The 19,668-nt window shown below is 36.6% G+C and overlaps 4 protein-coding genes across 9 annotated transcripts in view; 3 read left to right on the plus strand and 1 right to left on the minus strand.

Moving 5' to 3' along the window:
- Positions 1–11,265, plus strand: part of Ip6k (Inositol hexakisphosphate kinase) — a 281,451-nt gene extending 270,186 nt beyond the window's left edge. For all 6 annotated transcript variants that reach the window (XM_067771873.1, XM_067771872.1, XM_067771869.1 and 3 more), the window contains one exon: positions 2,613–11,265. In XM_067771873.1, coding sequence (XP_067627974.1) covers positions 2,613–4,254 — 1,642 coding nt within the window. In that variant the 3' untranslated portion in view covers positions 4,255–11,265. The remainder of the gene's footprint in view (positions 1–2,612) is intronic.
- On the minus strand, positions 9,688–14,915 carry Rae1 (ribonucleic acid export 1). The gene is made up of 4 exons (XM_067771880.1): positions 14,188–14,915; positions 13,895–14,120; positions 13,514–13,836; positions 9,688–12,934 (listed from the first exon to the last, which is right to left on the minus strand). Exons 1-4 carry the CDS (start codon positions 14,617–14,619, stop codon positions 12,851–12,853), a joined length of 1,065 nt encoding a protein of 354 aa, XP_067627981.1. The 5' UTR covers positions 14,620–14,915; the 3' UTR covers positions 9,688–12,850.
- Positions 11,886–12,740, plus strand: ND-B12 (NADH dehydrogenase [ubiquinone] 1 beta subcomplex subunit 3). The gene is made up of 3 exons (XM_067771881.1): positions 11,886–12,042; positions 12,200–12,337; positions 12,398–12,740. The coding sequence occupies exons 2-3, from the start codon at positions 12,207–12,209 to the stop codon at positions 12,588–12,590; spliced, it is 324 nt and encodes a 107-aa protein (XP_067627982.1). The 5' UTR covers positions 11,886–12,042; positions 12,200–12,206; the 3' UTR covers positions 12,591–12,740.
- Positions 14,916–16,549: 1,634 nt separating the features above from the next.
- Positions 16,550–18,031, plus strand: Stoml2 (stomatin like 2). Its single transcript, XM_067771876.1, has 2 exons — positions 16,550–16,720; positions 16,799–18,031. The coding sequence occupies exon 2, from the start codon at positions 16,856–16,858 to the stop codon at positions 17,963–17,965; it is 1,110 nt and encodes a 369-aa protein (XP_067627977.1). The 5' UTR covers positions 16,550–16,720; positions 16,799–16,855; the 3' UTR covers positions 17,966–18,031.
- Positions 18,032–19,668: the final 1,637 nt, after the last annotated feature.

Here is a 19,668-nt window from a genome sequence, read left to right on the forward strand (position 1 = left end):
ACTGAGCTATATTCTCCTGCTCCGGGAGGGTATCGAACCAAATCCAGGACCTGTACTTGACCCCGGTCCAGAGAAATGGGTTTGCTGCGTTTGCCGGAAAAGAATATTTTTAGGACAGCCGCACTCTTGTCAGTGAGTCACGTGCAAGGGATGATTGCATCGGACGGGATGTTCTGGGCTAGTCCCCAAAAGCCGAAGTCCTCGTAACTTTCCTCCTTCTCCTTGCTGTTTACGCTCAACGGGCGTCCCGCAGTGATTTAGATTCTTAGGTCCCTACCACCGTTTGCCAGCACAGAATATATATGTTTGCAAAATCTGCCCAATGCAGCTCCTGCCTGGGACGATGCCACTTTCCTAAACTGTTATGGGGTAACTGGGAAGATCACGGAGCTAGTTGATTTCATGAAGCGGCATAACATCCGCATTGCAGCGATCCAAGAGACCAAACACACAGCAAGATCTGCTGTGCAGATCAGCTCTGAACATAACGTCCACAGAAAAGATCGCGAGAGCGGAAATTGCATGCTACGCGTCCCCGATATGGTCGCCAAGCCTAAAGGTTACTCACTGGAAGAAAATACAGGCCTGCCAAAATACTGCCCTCAGAACCGCTACGGGAGGGCTGTCTTCTTATGTCCCTAGAACACCACGTACACAATGAGGCGAGAGTACTCCCCATTAAGGTGAGAAATGAAATGCTAAACAAACAGTTTCTGTTGAATACCCAGAAATCTGGGCATCCTAACAGACATCTGATTGATGAAGCGACACCTCCCAGGAGCTTAAGGGGTAATCTCCATAAGCATTATGAGGAATAGCGGCAAAAATTGCATGCTTTTCCCTACCGCCAAAAGCAAATTTGAATCATGTTTGAAAGCAGCTATGTGCTATAAAACGGCGCAAATATTTATCACGTCGTAATGGGTTAAAAAGCATGATATTTTCCTTCACACATCAATAACGAACTTTCCTTAAAATATTTCAAAGATACGACATTTGCAAAATTTTGCAAATGGACGCCAGAAATAAGTTTTTTTGATCTACTGAAAAGTTACTGAAAAACACATAACTGTTTTTGTGATCGCAGCGACGATATAATGTTCGCTAAATGATAATGAGTCGCTAAATTGTTATACCCAGCTGTACTTGTACACAGGGTATTGTAACTTTGATTAGATAACGATTAGTTGTACAGGTATAAAGGAATCGAGATAGATATAGCCTTCCATATATCAAAATCATCAGTATCGAAAAAAAATTTGATTGAGTCATGTCCGTCCATCCGTCCGTCCGTCCGCCTGTCCGTTAACGCGATAACTTGAGTAAATATTGAGATATCTTCACCAAATATGGTACACAAGCTTATCTGGACCCAGAATAGATTGATATTGAAAATGAGCGAAATCGGATGATAACCACGCCCACTTCTTATATATATAACATTTTGTAAAACACAAAAAACCTGATTATATAATAAATACTACAGCTAGAATGTTGAAATTTGACGTGTGGACTGATATTGAGACTCTTGTTAAAAATTTGAAAAAAAAAAATTTAAAATGGGCGTGGAACCGCCCACTTGTGATAAAATCAATTTAACAAATATTATTAATCATAAATCAAAAATCGTTAAACCCATCATAACAAAATTCGGTTGCCTTTACTATAAGGAATGCTTTGAAGAAAAGTTAACGAAATCGGTTATATAAAAGATTTTTAAAAGGGTCGTGGACGAATAAAATAAGATATATCTTTGCCAAAAAGAGCTTTATATCAATGGTATTTCATTTCCCAAGTGGATTTATAACAATAAATAGGAAAAACTTCAAATTTAAAAAAAATGGGCGTGGCACCTCCCCTTCTATGACTAAGCAATTTTCTAATTTTCGGGAGACATAACTCGAAGAAACGTTAACGGATCGTAATAAAATTGGGTACACAAATTTTTCCTATAGCAGGAAATATTTCTAGAAAAAATGGACGAGATCGGTTAAGGACCACGCCCACTTTTATATAAAAGATTTCTAAAAGGGTCGTAGACGAAAGTAATAAGCTATATCTTAGCGAAAAATAGTTTTGTACCAATCGTATTTTGTGCCATTATGACAAGAAATGGGAAAAAATTCAAATCTTGACAAAAAATGGGCGTGGCACTGCCCCTTTCTTACAATGCATTTCCCAACGTTTCTGGGGCCATAACTCGACGATAAATATGGTGTTTAAGAGGAAATATTTTCAGTGAAAATGGACTAAATCGGTTAAATCGCCTTCTTTTATATAAACGATTTTGTAGAAGTGTGTAGATGCAGGTAATAAGCTATTTGCTTGTAACACTAGGACACAAAACAAACGACAATAGCATTTCAAGTGTACAGCTGGGTATGTAATGTTCGGTTTCATCCGAACTTAGACTTCCTTACTTGTTTTTTTATTAAGTTAGGAAAGAAAAAAGCGTACGTACATATGTATCTCGTTTTCATTTATTGCATACTTTATTTTACAGTTCATTTCATTTCCCATCTTTCATAAATGCATTTTTCTTTATTGTATTAAATTTAATTTTTATCGTACAAGCCAGCACTTATAATACTTATAATGTTTTTTATGCACAGTTCGCTGCTAATTGTCTACGAAGGCTATGAGGATAAACCACAAGCTCATGCCATGGATATTGAGCAATGGCTTACACCTACCACACCCAAGTCAGCCACGAAATCCGCTACATTCGATTACCATCCCGATAACAGTATAGACGATGATGACATCGATGAAGATGACGATGTCGTGGATGTAGATGATGATACTGCAGGTCATGATGGCGGTGATGAGTTAGAGCCAAATGAAAACGATGATGATTTACACATGGTTGCAGCTGATAGCGGCAATGCATCGGCGACAAACAGCAGCACCGGTGGCGATCCGTGCTGTTACGATGCCGATGCCTCAAATGATTCCACAAATACAACTGGTTTAAATCACCACGCTTTGCGTCGTAAACGTGGCTTAGTAGATGTACCATTGGAAAGATCCAGCGGCTTTGCAGAAACTATTAAGCCAGCGAGCAACTTTAAAAAAGACCCCACTGCATTGGAAAGTGCAGTCAGTGCTGATGTTGATACAATATCAATGCCGCCACCACCAGTAGCAGCGCTCAGTGTGGATAATAATAACATCGCAATATCTAGCGGCAATAGCACCAACCCACCATTCATTCCAATCTCTGAAGAAACAGTATTCCTCGATCCTGAACCGCCACTGCCAAGTGTGTCAACATCTTCGCCACACTCGGGCGATTCTTGGATGAATTATAGCAGTAACAGCAGTGATGATTTCTCCGGCCTCTCGGAACAAATCAAAGCTGTCACAAGTGGACGCCAGACGGGCGATAATAGCTCTGACGAGGCAAGCTCTGACTATGACAGTAGCATAATTGGACAAACGGAAGTCATGCTAAAGCGTTACAAGTCACAGCAAGATTCCTTTGATATATCACCTTTAGCGCAATGTACTGATACACCGCCTACAGCAACAGTGCCACGACTATCGCACGGGCTCGCATCGTCCAACTGTTCAACGCCTTCGCTGCCAGCAAACAGTATTGGTAAATTACCTGCCTCTGTTGCCAACTCTTCGCCCACCTCGTCAACGGCATCATCACTAAAGTCGGTTCGTGGTGCAGTTAAACGCCTGCGTTGCAAAGACGCCGATGATGAATATGAGGTAGATGCCAACGATGATAGCAAGGATACAATATTGACTTCATCACAAGCGAAAAAATCAACAACAACGCTCAGTTTAAGTAGTGTTATGGCTGGAGCGGCTAGTAGCAGCAGTGCAGCGCCTGCGTCCTCAACACCAACATCTGTGAACACATCGCCAATAAAGACGCCAGTCATGACGGGCACCGCTGGAGCCTTAGGTGCCGAATGCACAGTGGATAAGATCAAAAGCAATCACAGCAGTAGTAAAAGAAAAGCTAATGCAGCGCGCTTGACGCTGCAACATGCGTCCAAATCATTGGATATCGTCGGTTGCCAAGGGTCCTCATGCAATGAGGATGCGCGATGCATGGTTGATGTACGTCTAATTGACTTTGCACATACAGCTTTTGTGCCGCGCAATGGTGGTGGACTGCTGCAGCAGGTTGTAACAAGCACGCCGGTGCATCATGGACCAGACGGTGGTTTTCTAAGGGGACTCGACAGCCTTAATCATTTACTCAATGAAATTTTAACGGAAGAGGTCAGCATATAAGCGCGGACGTGTGCGAAATGAAAATGTGCATTGTGAAGTGAAAGCAACGCATCAACGATGGAAATAAGTTATTTCAAATGCATGGAAAGCTCAGGTAGCTTGAACGCGCTATAAGCGAAGACCTGCCATGGGGTCGTGAGTGGACGAAAATTAAAACTATTATATAATACCATCTGAGACTACAAGTCAATACTTGAATGGGTGCCGTCGTCGCTCTCTGTCTAGACTACAATCAGTAGCTCCTCTATTTTTAAAGAAATTGACTGAGTACGCAGAATGAATGAAACAAAGCGTGTATGACTGACTGCATGTAGGAGCGTTTGAACAACTATTAAACATAAGTCGCAAATAGAATTTAGTAACTAAATTTAATTACAAATTAATGTCGTTAAAAGTGGAGCCAATGGCAATGTGCATCCGTGCAACCGAGATAGAAAGAGAAGCGTGAAGGGAATTCTGAAACGAGACGCATATTATTTGCTGGCAAAATTTAAAAAAGCGCGAAACTACAGTGTGTCTTTTTAGACTAGCAGCAGCACGCTGAAAATGTGTAAATACATTTCAAAGTGCAAATGGGAGAATATATTCGTAGGTGCAAAAAAAATTTGTGTAGGCAAAGAAGTGATGAAAGCGAAATTATGGTCAGATGTAAACAACAGCAAAGTTGACTAGCTGTGTACGAGTACATTGAATTTAATAAAAATCATTGATTTGACAAAAGAACAAACCATTTAAATCAAATAAGTAGAATTCTAGATACAAAATTTCGACTGTTTTAAGCAAAAATGCAAAGAAAAGTCTTTCAGGTAAAAATTAAATTTAGCATAAAAGAATATTTTTACCGTAAGCACAAAAAGGCATGCAAATAAGTAATAACTAAATATAATATAAATACAACAAAATTAGTAAAAGTAAGTAATAAATGTCTAAAAAATCACAATCTGATCCATAAACCATACAAACTTCAAAAACAACAAATATTTTAAAATTTATTACTGCAACATATATGACCCGGCCTATGAAAAGGTGGCTTATGACTCAAAAAAGAAATTGCGAGAAACAGCTGTTAACACCTGTTTTTTTTTGCTAGAAACAGCTGTTTTTTGAGTCATAATCCACCTTTTCATAGACCGGGTCACATATAGTACAGCTCATCATGTGCTTACAACATTGTGGCGACAAGTGACACGCAAGCATGAATAAACAGATATTTAATAATTGTTTTAGGACAAATTTAGCGATATATTCGCTAAAAAAAAATTATTCCAGTTAATTGTTTAAACGTACCATCTATTCGTATAAAAATATATAACGCTAAGCAAAGTATATATGTACATATGTATATGAACAGTTCACGATCAGCAAATTTTGCATAGCAAATTTTCATTGCATACCATGCGCAATGCAAATGCACCTGTCACAAATTTTTCAGAATGCAATACTAAAGGCCCCATTACTGATACTTAGCATAGACTTGACTTGGCGTAAACTTGGCAACTTAGCCTTGATTATACTCCACTTAGCGCATACAATCTGGCATCATAATCAATAAATGTCAATTTGTATGACAAAATGTCAAAATAAAATGGAAACAAATAAATGGCATCTCAAAATGTAAACGTCACTTAGAACTTACATAGAAAATCAAAATTCAACAGACTTCTAAAGCTGGAGACATTGGTGCTTTATCGGTAACCGTATCGGTACCCTTATAACAGCTGATTCGACCAACCTTATGAGAATCAATGCAATCGATTATTGGGCCGCTAAGGTCGTAACCGTATCGTAGCCAACCAATTGGGGTTTGGTTTACCGTCGTAACGATAAACAGCTGATTACGTTAGGGATACGGATACAGCGATACGACATACGGCACCAATGACTCCGGCTTAAGTCAAGTTAAGTCTTGCTAAGTTTTGAGTAAACAGTAACATGCAATGTTCATTTAACAGAACTGTAAGTGACAGTTCTCAAGCCAAGTCAAGTATATGCTAAGTATCAGTAATGGGGCCTTAAGAATAGTTTGCTTTTGAAATGTAATAAACCACAAATCACACAGAAGATTGCGCATTGTGCATGTAAACAAAAGATCAGTTGTTTTTTATGGGCAATTCATCATTTCATTTTCCTCTAGCCCTTGCCCTTGTTTTTTTTCTCTTCTCTATCAAGCAGTCAACTGTGACGTAGATGCGCAGAACGAAGCAATTTTGAACTCGTGAATGCGTAATCTTTTGTGTGTGATTTGTGGTAATAAACAAAGCAACAATTCGAACAGCTGATATTCCCTGCAAGACACTTTCGGTTAGTTTACCAGTGGTCTCAGTGGAAGCTTTTTTTCGAGTTTTTAAAAGGAAATTCAAAAATGTTTGTGCGAATATACGTGTGATCTTCCATTTTCTAACATTGCGCACAAATTTGATTCAGTTCTGTATTAACGAGTGGTTATTAAATATTTGTTTACCTAATGGGCCTTCATTTGAGTCGTGTGATATAGGGTTGTTTTTGTTTGTTGTAGCTATGGTGATTCACTAAGGTGGCCTACGATCTGGTGCAGTTCACGCAAGTGCATAACTCTATCACCTCATATGCAATTAATCGTGAATTGCCTACTTATCAAAAAGTATTTAAAAGAAAAAATTATATAAAAAAAATCATACATCACAGTAATCACCGTTGTTAAGGGCATGCAAAATATCAGATAAGCCATGTTTGAGGCAAATATAATTATCGGATATACTTACAGCTGCTTTGCGTATGCATAGCATGTTTTTCTTCATTTATTTCTGTTTCAGAATAGAATTCGCGCTTGAAAAAAAAAAAAATGAATAATAAAACATACAATAAATCGAACACAGAATATTCGGAAAGTGCAGTTTTTCAGTGCGAGTTAAAACTAAAGTTAAAGTTAAATAGAATTTAATGGCCAATTAATGGTGACTTATAACCATATAACCATAACCCGATAAAACAGCTGATCGAACCTACCTTATGGAAATCAATGTAATCGATCACAAATCACACACACAAGATTGCGCATTGTGCATGTAAACAAAAGATCAGCTGTTTTTTATGGGCAATTTTTACGTCATTTTCCTCTAGCTCTTGTTATTTTCTCTCTTTCTTTCATTCAGTCAAGTGTGACGTAGATGCGCAGAACGAAGGAATTTCGAACTCGTAAATGCACAATCTTTTGTGTGTGATTTGTGGTAATCGATTAATGGTGCCATACCATAACGCTAACGCCATAACCATACCATAGCCAACCAATTGATTTTTGGTGTCTCGCCATATCTATAACCTAAAAATATTTGAGTTGCTGAATTTAATAACTTTTTGTAGATTTTATTCATTGTTTTGGATACGTTATGACTAAGAGACTTGTGTATTTTTTGTGGAATATATTTGTCCTTTTTTGCGTTTTCTTCATTTTTATGAAATTTTAACGATTTTTAGGTTAAGGCACCATTAATCGGTCACATTGGAGATGGTTATGGATATGGGTATGACTACGACTATGGCGTTAGGGTTAAGGAAGTTTAATTAGCCCTTTAACCTTGCCACTTTGTTTCATAACCTACAATTTTGCTGCTAATCTCAGCTAAAGCAGACCGAGTGGTGGGCTTAAAATCTAGTTAACTTTAACTGGAGTTTCAACTCGCACTAAAAAAACGGACCCATGAAAAATTTAATGACATCTTTCGAGATGAATCCTCTAACTTATTCCAGTGTATGTTGCACAAATACACAGTAAAGTGACACCTAGATTGAGCGCTTTCATCAAACACAGCTGCTGATTAATCGTTGAATGGCAAACTTTTTCCGCGGTTTGAATTTGAACTACTGAGCATAAATTTTGTATGATGTTTACTTCAATGTGCAAGGCGAACTGAGCGAGAAAATCGTTTTAAAAGCTAATTTAAAGAAACATATTTTTATACCGTTTGGAATGCAAGAGTTAAAAATCATGATTGCGGTGTATTGTCTGAAGAAAAATTTTGTAAAATAGTGAAAGAATTTTTATTAAAGAAAAAGATCTCTGCATGACGCAATAAGATTTTAAATATAATGATAAATCATTCAAACAATTGTATAATGATAAAATAAAAATGACGAAAAATTTTCTTTATTGCGGTTAGTACATATAATTATTCTTTATTATTTCATTAGGGCAGTGCCAGTTTCTAAGGCCCCGCAGAACATTCAGAGTTGAATCCATAAATTCTAAGTTATCATCAGGGGCCATATTCTGTAATCCGATTCGAGCGGAAATGCGATTCGAAAGCTGTCAAATCACATTTTTTTTTTTCAATTCAAGAAAGTTCTTTTGAATCTCGTTACATAATTTAGCCCCAGAAACATATTCAATTTTTTTAGTTTAGAAACTGGCCTTGAGCTCAAAAAATTTCCAACGCCAGAACAACAAATGTGCATTTAAAAAAAAAAAAAATTAAAAAATCATTTTTCAATTAACATTACTTAGTGGTTTACAAAAGTAAACCTTCCAATAGTGGTTGAAAAATGCAAAATTACATCTCTATTTCTAATAATGTCTTAAAAAATGATCAAAATTATATATTTCATTTATCACAACTACTCAAACTTCCGAAGTTATTGGTATTAATTGATTGAAAGTCGGTACATTCTTAACCTCAGATCAAACAAAACAAAAAATTTAAATGAAATATATCCAAACCTACTCAACCATCAATTTTATAATCAAAATTAATACATACAATAAAACGAATAATAAAAAACATAAAACCAAATAAATAAAAAAAAATATCTCATCTCCGGTTAACGTTAAACGGTGCTTTGTTTAACGGAAATCGTCTCTCGGTTAGCTGTCAAATAAAGAGCCAATTACCATTAACTGGAGATCGTGAAAAGTCCATAGAAGCATTTGAGCATTGTGTACGAAACAAGTGTGATATCCTATCCGTCAATTACTTGACAGGATGTTCAAGATGCCTACTTTTTACCGTTTTGGCAGCTTTTTGACAGGATGTTCAATATGGCAGCGCATACGGCTGGCTATATTCAGCGGGAAAGAGATGAGACCACGATAGGCGCTTTAAAAACCAGGTGATCGGTTCTATTTGTTATATTTTGACGTCTATGCCGATGATATCACCCTTGTCTTATCAACAATGCACTTGATATGCAAAACAGCACGGTATTTTTGCGTAAAACAGAAAACTAAATATTTTTATAACTAAACAATTACCTCCTTATTGATAAAAAAAAAACTCAAAAGGTTTATAAAGCTTTTTAAATTGACATTTCCATACAAATTTTCAATTATAAGAACTTATAAACCAATTTTAGGTTTTATGAAAAAGGGGTTAGAATAAAGCTGTTAATAAACATAATTTTATTATGATTTTTTTGTTTGAAAAATATTTAAGTGTAAGGAAAGAGTAGATGATGCTGAGGCACTTAAAAAATTTTTATGACAAATATATAATATTGAAAATTTGGAATAAAATAAAATAAAACTAACTAAACCTACCCAAGAATATTTGATGCAAACGCAGCGTCTTAAGAAGTAAAAATAAAAGCGAAAAAATGAACAAAAAAATATATATATGGTAAAAAAATCTGCATAAAGTTGACAGTTTCCTTATTAATGTAGATCTTTATAAAATAAATATATATATATATATATATATATATAATTTGTATACTATACTGAGATATAATATATATGTAAGTTCATTTAAAATCCCAAATCATCATTCAAAAAAAGTTAATAACAAAAAAAAATAAAAATATAAAAATTTTAAACACTTTTTATGAACGAAAAACAAAAAAATTATGCCAACTCTTATTTCAATAACTTATAATAATTAACTTTTAAATAACACAAAATCACTACTGTTGTATGCAAAGTAAAATACTTAAGATAAAAAGTTGTATAAGTTTCATAAAAAATGTTACTCTAGTATTTAGCAATTAGTTATAAAGTGGGCGTTGTGTGGGTAGATAAAAAACAAAAATTACAGAAAATTTGTCGAGCAAAATGCCAGCAGAATTCATTGGTGGGCTATTTTTTGTTGCCAACTTTTTCAACACATTCACAAAATGACAGGCACATAACGTAAAACGTCTTGTGACAATGATACGCTCGGTACAAAGACCACTAATGCAGTATGTTAAAAAACTTGTAGAAATCATGCAAAAGTTTTAAATGGCATTTCGTAATATTTGATTTATATTTTTTTACACACCCGCATAACCTTCACACACTCTAAGAGAAAATACTAATTTTTTATTAAAATTGTATACTTAGAAACTGTTAATTTTGCATTTTTAACTATCAATTTACTCCTAATTATCATTTTTTTTTAAATTGTGCTCTTTAATTCGTTTATTTATGAAGCTTAGGCCCACAAAAATTATGAATTATGACTTGTGTTATGGTTATATTCTAAAATATTAAATACAACTATCTTGAACTTTTATTGTAAAGCTATTTGTTAATACACATATATTTTTGTGACAATCAATTGAATAGTATGTTATTAGTCAAAAGCTAGTATATTCCTTTAGAACAGAAAAATATACAAGAAAAGGCAATTAGAAACACCGCTATAAGGACTGTAAAATCATAAGTCAACCATTTTTTTAAATATATAATTTTTCTAGCTTTATGACGTTGCCTTAAATTATATATATATATATATATATATATATGTATATAGTTTTACAGTTTCTTTATCCAACTAATGTACTATATTTACGTTTTATTCGTATTTTTCTCTTTATTTTCTAATACGTTAAATATTTTTAAAAAATTTTAATTTTTTATCTATAGGGCTTATTTTCACTTTTCTAATTCTTTAAATATTTAACAAATTTTTAATTTTTTTATCTATAGGTATTACATACTATATGCTAAGATACATAATCTACAATTAAATAAAATTACAAATGCAATAAATATATAAATAAAGCATGATATAAATGATTTTAGAAATACTGAAATAAATAAATATATATATATTACAAAAATTGTGTTTCGTACTTTTTTCTATAAAAATATTTGGTTTAAAGATTATTTACATTGATAGAATTCTCAAACATTTTGTTGTTGATTTTGAAACATGAATTGTGTGAACGGGCGCATAATAATTGCATGTACCATAAGTTGGTAGGCAACCAACTTAAAATTATTTAAATATTTTTCTTCTCCCTTATTATTAATTAGTACCAGCACCGCATTGGCCAACTACAGCCAAAATTTCGAACAATGTGGCGCCCAAATACATTGACGCGTAGGTGCTGTTGTTGTAGCAGTGCCCGTAGTCGCAGTCCTTTATTTTTACAAATGCAACATCTTGCGTGATTGTGGCGATGTGACTGGTATCCATAAGCTTGCGTTGAACGCATCTATATGAAAAACTTGATTGTGGCCGGCCATTAATATGGAATTGTGGATATATCTATGTGACGCAAAACAAAAAACTGCATTTGGTTTGGTTCAAAAGATATAAATAAAATGACAGTAGTTATCGATAAATCGCTTCACGCTATCTGAAAGTGTGATATATTAAGCAAGCGAGAAATTCATCATATTGAAGACACTCATTAGTCGCAGACGTGCGAAAATTCTAAGCAACATGGCATCCTCTTATAACAGCCGTTTTTTATTGCTAAATTTTGACAGCTACTCTGTAGTGCTGTTCTCCTGTTAAATTTTCCATTTGCACAAACTTTGGCAAACTATTTCGATTACACCGGTTTTAGGGACATACTTTCGAAGAAATCAGCATTTTTGGCAACTTCAAGGTAAACTATAGAACCATAAAGTAGAAGACTGAAAAGGTCCAGTGTTCGTTACATACCAAATAGCATAGAGAAAATCAACAAAAATTATATAACCTCGCAGGCGAACAGCTTGGAATATTTGATATTAGTAGTTTTTTATTTTTTATTCAATAATTAGAACCATCATGGGTGGACACGGACACGGTGAACCTTACAAAATTCCGCATCCATCAATTTACAAGGTGGAAACCATTCCAAAACTGGTAGAAGTGAAAGAAGCGTTGGCACGTCAGGGATTGAAGGACCCATGGCTTAGGTGAGCACTTCGACAAGCACTTAATTTTATATGTTACAATTCTCTTCTTTTTACCTTTAGAAACGAAGTTTGGCGTTATGAGCCAAGCACTATGGGCACACAAGCTAGTCGTGCACGGGCTTTCTTTTTACGTGGGCTCCTGTGGGGCACAATTGCCGCTGCCATTCATATCGGTTGTGAATATGCTTTCGCTTCAAAAGATGAACATGGCCATGGACATGATGAGCATGCGCAGAAGGATGGGCATCATTGAGATGTGCCTGCGGAAGTCTCCATGATTTCTAGCGGCTGTAATATATAGCAACCAAGTAGATGAGTGTGCTTTTAATTTGTCATTCAATTCTAGCCGACAGTAGCTGCCTACAGTCGAGTAATAAAACGTTATTATACATGTTGGCATTAATTTATTATCTTCTCTGCTCACTGAAATGCATCGGTTTTCAAATCGACAGTGCTGATACTAAATATGTATGGTGTTTTGTTAACGAATGAGGTAAGTTTATTCTAACGGGTTTATGGAATACGTGGTTTCAGTTCATCATAGCAAGAACGCAGGAATATTTGTGGTTTTTTTCCTGGGTTAAAGTATTCGTGGCCCTATAAATAAAAGAAAAATTAGTGGAGTACACAGATTTTTTTTGCGACGGCAAAATATTTTTAAACAAGATTCAGGTAAATCGGTTGATTGCATCCTGCCGCAGAAATTAGAAGATCGCCAGGCAAACGTTTCGAACCCCTTTTGTTGTTGCAGTAGCTAGCTTGGCCACACTTGGTGAGGCTAAATTATATTTTACGAATGGCCTAAGGCCATTGAAAACTTTTGGGAAGTGACAGTGTTCGGTCGGAGCTTGAACGCAGTCGCTATGCTTAGAAATGCCTCAAAATTCTGTATCATTTGAATTTGAGTTATTCGCTCAGTTAAGACTGTAAGCATGATTCAATTTTTGATTGAATCGTGGACTGTAAATATTTCAATAGGGTGCTGTAATAGGGCGAATGCATATCCATGAATAAACGTACCGACAAAGCAGCGGAAACTACTATCCTTGTCAACAACTTTAATTATTATTTGACAAAGGGCTACCTTCAAACGTAGATATGCTGCAGAAGTTGGGTGTCTTCGAACTCGCATGCCATGCAAACAATCTTCCACAAGTGGCGAAATATCAAACTTACCTTCGACCAATCATACCCCACAGCATAAGCGAATATTTGTCCATTTTGATTGAATGCACATTTTGTAATGGATTGATCCATTGTCTCTGAAGATTTAAGTTTAGTACGTGCATCTTTATCCCAGAAGCTGAAAGTTCCATCCGATCCTACTGTTACCAACGTTCCATGCACTGGATGAAAAGCAATATCGTTTACTGCATATATGTCTTGATAACCGGCTGTACCAGTGGTACGATGACATTTGAAGGTAAAGTTGTCTTTTGGGTTCACTGGATTTACATATTGGATTGCCACACGGCCTTCAATGCTACCAAGCGCATAACCTATATATTAATGAATTTCAGTTATTTATTGTTGTAACAATTAAAATTATATACATACCCGTTGGTGCTTTTTTCTTATCTCTAAAAATCGATATAGTCCGATGTTGATATTTTAGTGGACTGTCTTGACGTTTAAATTCAGTTGGTGTGTTTTCTAATGAATAAACAATCAGGCCACGATTCGCAGTACCTACCACAGCCATTGGATAATCAACATCTGCACAATAACACCGTTCTGGTAAATTTATCGCCATAAGAGGATTTGGCGAGCGTGTATCCCAAAACTACAAAGAAAATGTAGTTATTATCATAGTTATTTTCTTATTTAAAAATTTATAGATTTGTGCATACCTTTAATGTTTTATCCCATGAACCAGTCATTAAACAGCTATAAGTTGTACCCTTTATCCAATGACACGACATTACGGGTGCATCATGCGCCGCCACTTGCACTACTTGATCGGATGCTAAGTCCCACATTTTTACTTGTTTGTCACAAGAAGCCATGTATACTTTTGTGCCATCATCAGACCAGCATACGTCTAGCACTGGCCCACCCATTGTTTTCATTGATTTAGGCACTGTTTTACCCGTTTGCTCAACCTCCCAACAGCGTACGCTGCTATCCCAACTGCCGGCAATAAGAAAATTTTGCGGTATGGTGCTCGGACTGAACTCCATTGCAGATACCGAGTCATCGGGTGGCATGGTTACTTCAAAATCATTCATCCGATTTGTAGATGGTGTAGCCGTAGTCGCTCCCAGAGTTTGCTGCCCAAACATATTGCTGATATGTGTTTACACAAATAATTGGCGGTCAACGAAATGTTTTTGCGATTATTGCGGAACTGCGTCACGTGAACTAGCAGATCTTAACTTATGATCTTATAGCTTTATACAAAATTCCTTGATGCTAGTTGGCTTTATATTTTATTGTAATTTTGGCAAATTTTCACATTTCGAAATTCAACAAAAAAGCGCATAATAGCCTCTTGCCGGCTGTCAAATAATAGAGTTGCCTGACGACTAGTGAAGGTAAACCTGATAACCCCTTCAAAACCGCGAGTACTCTATAAATAATGTAAGGATTACCCTTTGGGAGTATAGGACGCCCAAATCTAATCTGTATTCATACAAAAAATGTGCTCCAATTAACATTGCGATGTCCTAGGAGAGGAGTAGGTGATCCCACTCTCGCTTTGTTTGTGAGTATTCCATAGAGTACATACGTGGGAGTACTTTCCAAAGTACTTTTACTGTAGTACTCCATGAGCACCCACAGAGGATCATATGCCAAAGTACTAAAGAGGAATTGTGTCGGAAAGAATTATCGAAGTGAATTTAATCATATGTATTTAATTAGCGAGCTTTGCTCATATTGCTTTATACAATGGTTTTTGTAATTGACATTAGAGAAAAATTGTAAGTTTACAAACGGCGATGGTTACTAGGACATGTTTCTGAACTTCACTTCTTCATCATCGTATCAGCGGAAGTATTAAAAACAAATACTGTAAAAACTCGAACAAATGTTACTAAGCTTTCAAAAGCGCGCCTAAAAATCATATCCACACCATTAGGAATAAACTACATACAGAGTGTATATGCCTACATGGTGATCAAAAGGAATATAAACAAAAAGGCAACTCTTAGAGACCAATTGTACAGCGAACAACGGAACATTCATATGGCTCAGCAGCTAAAGGCGTCTGCCCATTGTAAATTTTACCAAGTAGCGCAACTAACAGCTGATCGGTGAAAATTCGCACATTCACACGCACAGTTCTCGACTCAGTTTCAAACAAAAATTTTAGATTATTTAACTCAAATTTTAAAGTGAGATAATCCTTACCAATTTATGTACATAGAATATATAAGGCGTTTTTGTTGTTATTAAAACAATAGTTTTATTTTTATTAAAGCTTTTATCATTTTTTTTTTTAACTTTGAAAAAACTCCGAGCACCATTCCTTCATTATATGACATTCGGCTGCCTAGTCCACTGCCTTCCACTCTATTCGCAACATAACCTCTACCTAAGCTGCCAAACTATATAGTAAACAATGCGTCTGCCTTTGCACTGATATGAATGTTGGAGATTCGAGTTCAACGCTCAGCTCCCGAAAAGCTAGGTGATGAAGAAGTGAAATTCAGAAGTGAATTTAATTTAAAATGAAAGTAAATGAATAGGGGCAATACAACTTTTATATTTTATACTACGAATATTCTTATGTTATTTAGCATTTGCGTGAATAAAGAAACTAATATTTCTCTATACATACTTTAGTATGTATACATAAAACCAGTGCGCTGTTGCATTTTAACAGAGTTGCCAAAGTAAAATTTTATTATTAGTTATTTGCATGCAATATTTTTCTTTTGGCAACTCTGTTCGATCGTCATCGTGTCGTGATCACTGTCGTTATAAAACGAGCAATGATCGGCTGATGGTGGCCGCAAACGCATTGCAAAGGAGTATGGTTAGGGTACTCTAACATGAAGAAAACGGAACATGTAAACCAACAATTTTTGCAGGGAGGCAACATGTGAAATGAGTTTGACATTTCTTTTAAACGACAACCCATGGCGGAAAGATACAAGGTGGCAGCATGATGACATACCTACATACATAAATAAGAATTCCATGTACTTTGTTTTTGTAAATTCGATGGACAAATGTCAAAATCGTACTGCGCCGCAAGTTGATGTATCAAATTAAATAAAAAAAGGTTATAATCAGCTGTTCGATGCGGCCACCTTGTATCGTTCCCCCATGCGACAATGCGAAAGTCGGCATCGAAAAGAAGTGTCAAAAGTCTTTTGGTAAACGAGTTATTACACGAAAAACATTCAAAATTCAATAACACAATAATTGATAAAAAAGGTAAAAATTCGAACTGTAATTAGTGTTTACAGTTATTCTATCGATTAAATTTACTTACACATACGTTTCGCTTTTCAGTTTAACATTTCAGTATCTTGTCGTTTTCCCTTCGTAATAAAATCAAAGTGTTCTGGGATGATGTTGCGTACCATTGTAACCAGCGCTGGACGTCATTTATCACAACAATACCAACAGTCCTTGTTGTTAAAAAATGGACGGCAACTAATGCAACAGAGCCGTGCCAAAACTTACACTCCCATGAATACAATAGTAATGTTTGTACCACAACAGGAGGCGTGGATTGTAGAGCGCATGGGACGTTTTCACAGAATAATGGAACCCGGCCTAAATATACTGGTACCTTTTATTGATAAAATAAAATATGTCCAAAGTTTGAAGGAAATTGCCATTGATGTACCCAAGCAGAGTGCAATCACCTCAGACAATGTAACACTTAGCATAGATGGCGTTTTGTACTTGCGCATAATTAATCCATACCGCGCCTCATATGGTGTGGAGGATCCCGAATTTGCAATAACTCAACTTGCGCAAACCACTATGCGTTCAGAGTTGGGCAAAATGTCATTGGATAAAATTTTTCGAGAGCGTGAATCACTCAACATAAGCATAGTGGAATCGATCAACAAGGCGAGCGAGGCGTGGGGTATTGCATGTTTACGTTACGAAATCCGTGATATACGCTTGCCAACACGTGTTCACGAAGCTATGCAAATGCAAGTAGAAGCTGAAAGACGTAAACGTGCAGCTATTCTAGAATCTGAGGGCAGTCGTGAAGCGGAAATCAATATAGCTGAAGGTAAAAGAAAATCACGTATACTTGCTTCGGAAGCCGAGCGACAGGAACAGATTAACAAAGCGAGTGGTGAAGCGGCTGCAATGTTGGCTGTAGCTGATGCACGTGCTCGTGGTTTACAAACTGTTGCAAAGGCATTGCAGGATTTAGATGGTAAAAATGCTGCTTCACTTACGTTAGCGGAGCAATATATTGATGCATTTAGAAATTTAGCGAAAACTAATAATACACTCATACTACCATCGAATCCTAGTGATGTAACAGCATTGGTCACGCAAGCTTTAAGTGTTTATCAAACAATTTCAAATAATAATGTTGGTGGTAATGTTAAGAATTTACGTAGCACTGAAGCTATTACTGAGAGTAGTAGTGATAAATTAAACTGTAAACAACATAAGAATGTAAAACTCCCGAAAATCGAAATTGAATAGTTGCGATAAAGGTAAAGTGAACTATAAATTGTAATAAAATTACAATTTGTGCGTTGTATTGTTAAATACTTGTGTTTTACTTTTAATAATTTGATAAAGTGAAGGGGAAGGAAGCTTTGTTCCCTCAACAGTGAGGTTTAGACCAAATTACTGTCAATTCATCAGTGCCTTTCTAAGCCTTAAGTGAGTACGTTGTTAACAGAAGGCGATACCATTCGAGCGTACCGAACAATACAATCCTAAATCTTTGTGTAGTATTTTGCCGTTACATCGACTATGAACATCGATAGCTGTTTTCTTTAACTACCTAGCAGTGGTTTTTCGTTAACGTAATGTTGTTGTAGGGATAAGGACACTCCCCGAAAGCCTTGGGGAGTGTTATCGATGTTGATGGTCCTTTGTCGGATGCACATCCGGTACGTTCCGATTACAAGCACCATAAATGTACTAGCCCGACCACCTCGGGAACGATTTGGTATGACCACATGAAACCTTCTAGGCCTTCCGCCATCCCACCCACCAGTTCGGGGTCGCCAGAGCCTCGGCTGTTAATGAAACAGTATTCGCCACAGGTAGGTGAGGTTGACAATTGGGTTGGAGAATATATATATTGCGCTGGCAACCCCTTGAGAGGGTTGCGCTACACAACCCCTTGAATCAAAAAATCGGTGCTAAGAAAATGCCAAGCCCAAATGAGGACTCGGTGATATTCTCTTACATCGGAATCTCATCTGCCAATTACAACTCGGCTCTGACTTAGACTCCTCTTTACTGCAAGAATCCCTAGGTTTTCTGAATAAATATATGGCTTTGTAGCATCTAGTCACCGAAGTTAAGATGATAGATGATTTATTCAATACAAGGTTTAGTTCAGTTTCCTGGAGCGGTCAGCAACAGTAATAAAATGTGACGTTTCAGGATTACGAATGCCCTACGGTTGTATTCCAAAATACTGATACAACAACAACAGTATATTTTTGTTATGAAGTACATCTCAGCCAAAAAATGAAAACAACGCGTCACGAAATTCATAAATCTTTATATAAAATAATCCATTCTCATCCACCATGTATTACTTATTTATTTAATTTTCGCTTAGCCGCTTAAACGATTATGTCCGTCCAACAAGACGTTCCAGTATCCCCTGTTGTTGTTGTTGTTGTTGTAGCGATAAGGTTGCTCCCCGAAGGCTTTGGGGAGTGTTATCGATGTGATGGTCCTTTGCCGGATACAAATCCGGTACGCTCCGGTACCATAGCACCATTAAGGTGCTAGCCCGACCATCTCGGGAACGATTTATGTGGCCACATTAAACCTTCAGGCCATTCCCTCCCTCCCTACCTCCAAGTTCCATGAGGAGCTTGGGGTCGCCAGAGCCTCGTCTGTTAGTGAAACAGGATTCGCCGCGGATAGGTGAGGTTGACAATTGGGTTTGGAGAAGCTATATATTGCGCTGGCAACCTGAAAGGTTGCGCTACACAGCCCCTTGAATCTGGTATTTTAGTCGCCTCTTACGACAGGCATACCTACCGCGGGTATATTCTGATCCCCTAACCCGCTGGGGTCCCAGTATCCCCTCTTTTCCGGCAGCAATCCTGTTGGTCAGGGAAATATACTCTTAGTCCCTACCACCTTTTCCACCGTTTGCCAGCACAGAATATACATATATGTTTGCGTCATCCGCCCAATGTTGCTCCTGCCTT

Source organism: Eurosta solidaginis, chromosome 3 (genome assembly GCF_040869045.1).
Source record: "Eurosta solidaginis isolate ZX-2024a chromosome 3, ASM4086904v1, whole genome shotgun sequence".
NCBI classification, from domain to species: Eukaryota; Metazoa; Arthropoda; class Insecta; order Diptera; family Tephritidae; genus Eurosta; species Eurosta solidaginis.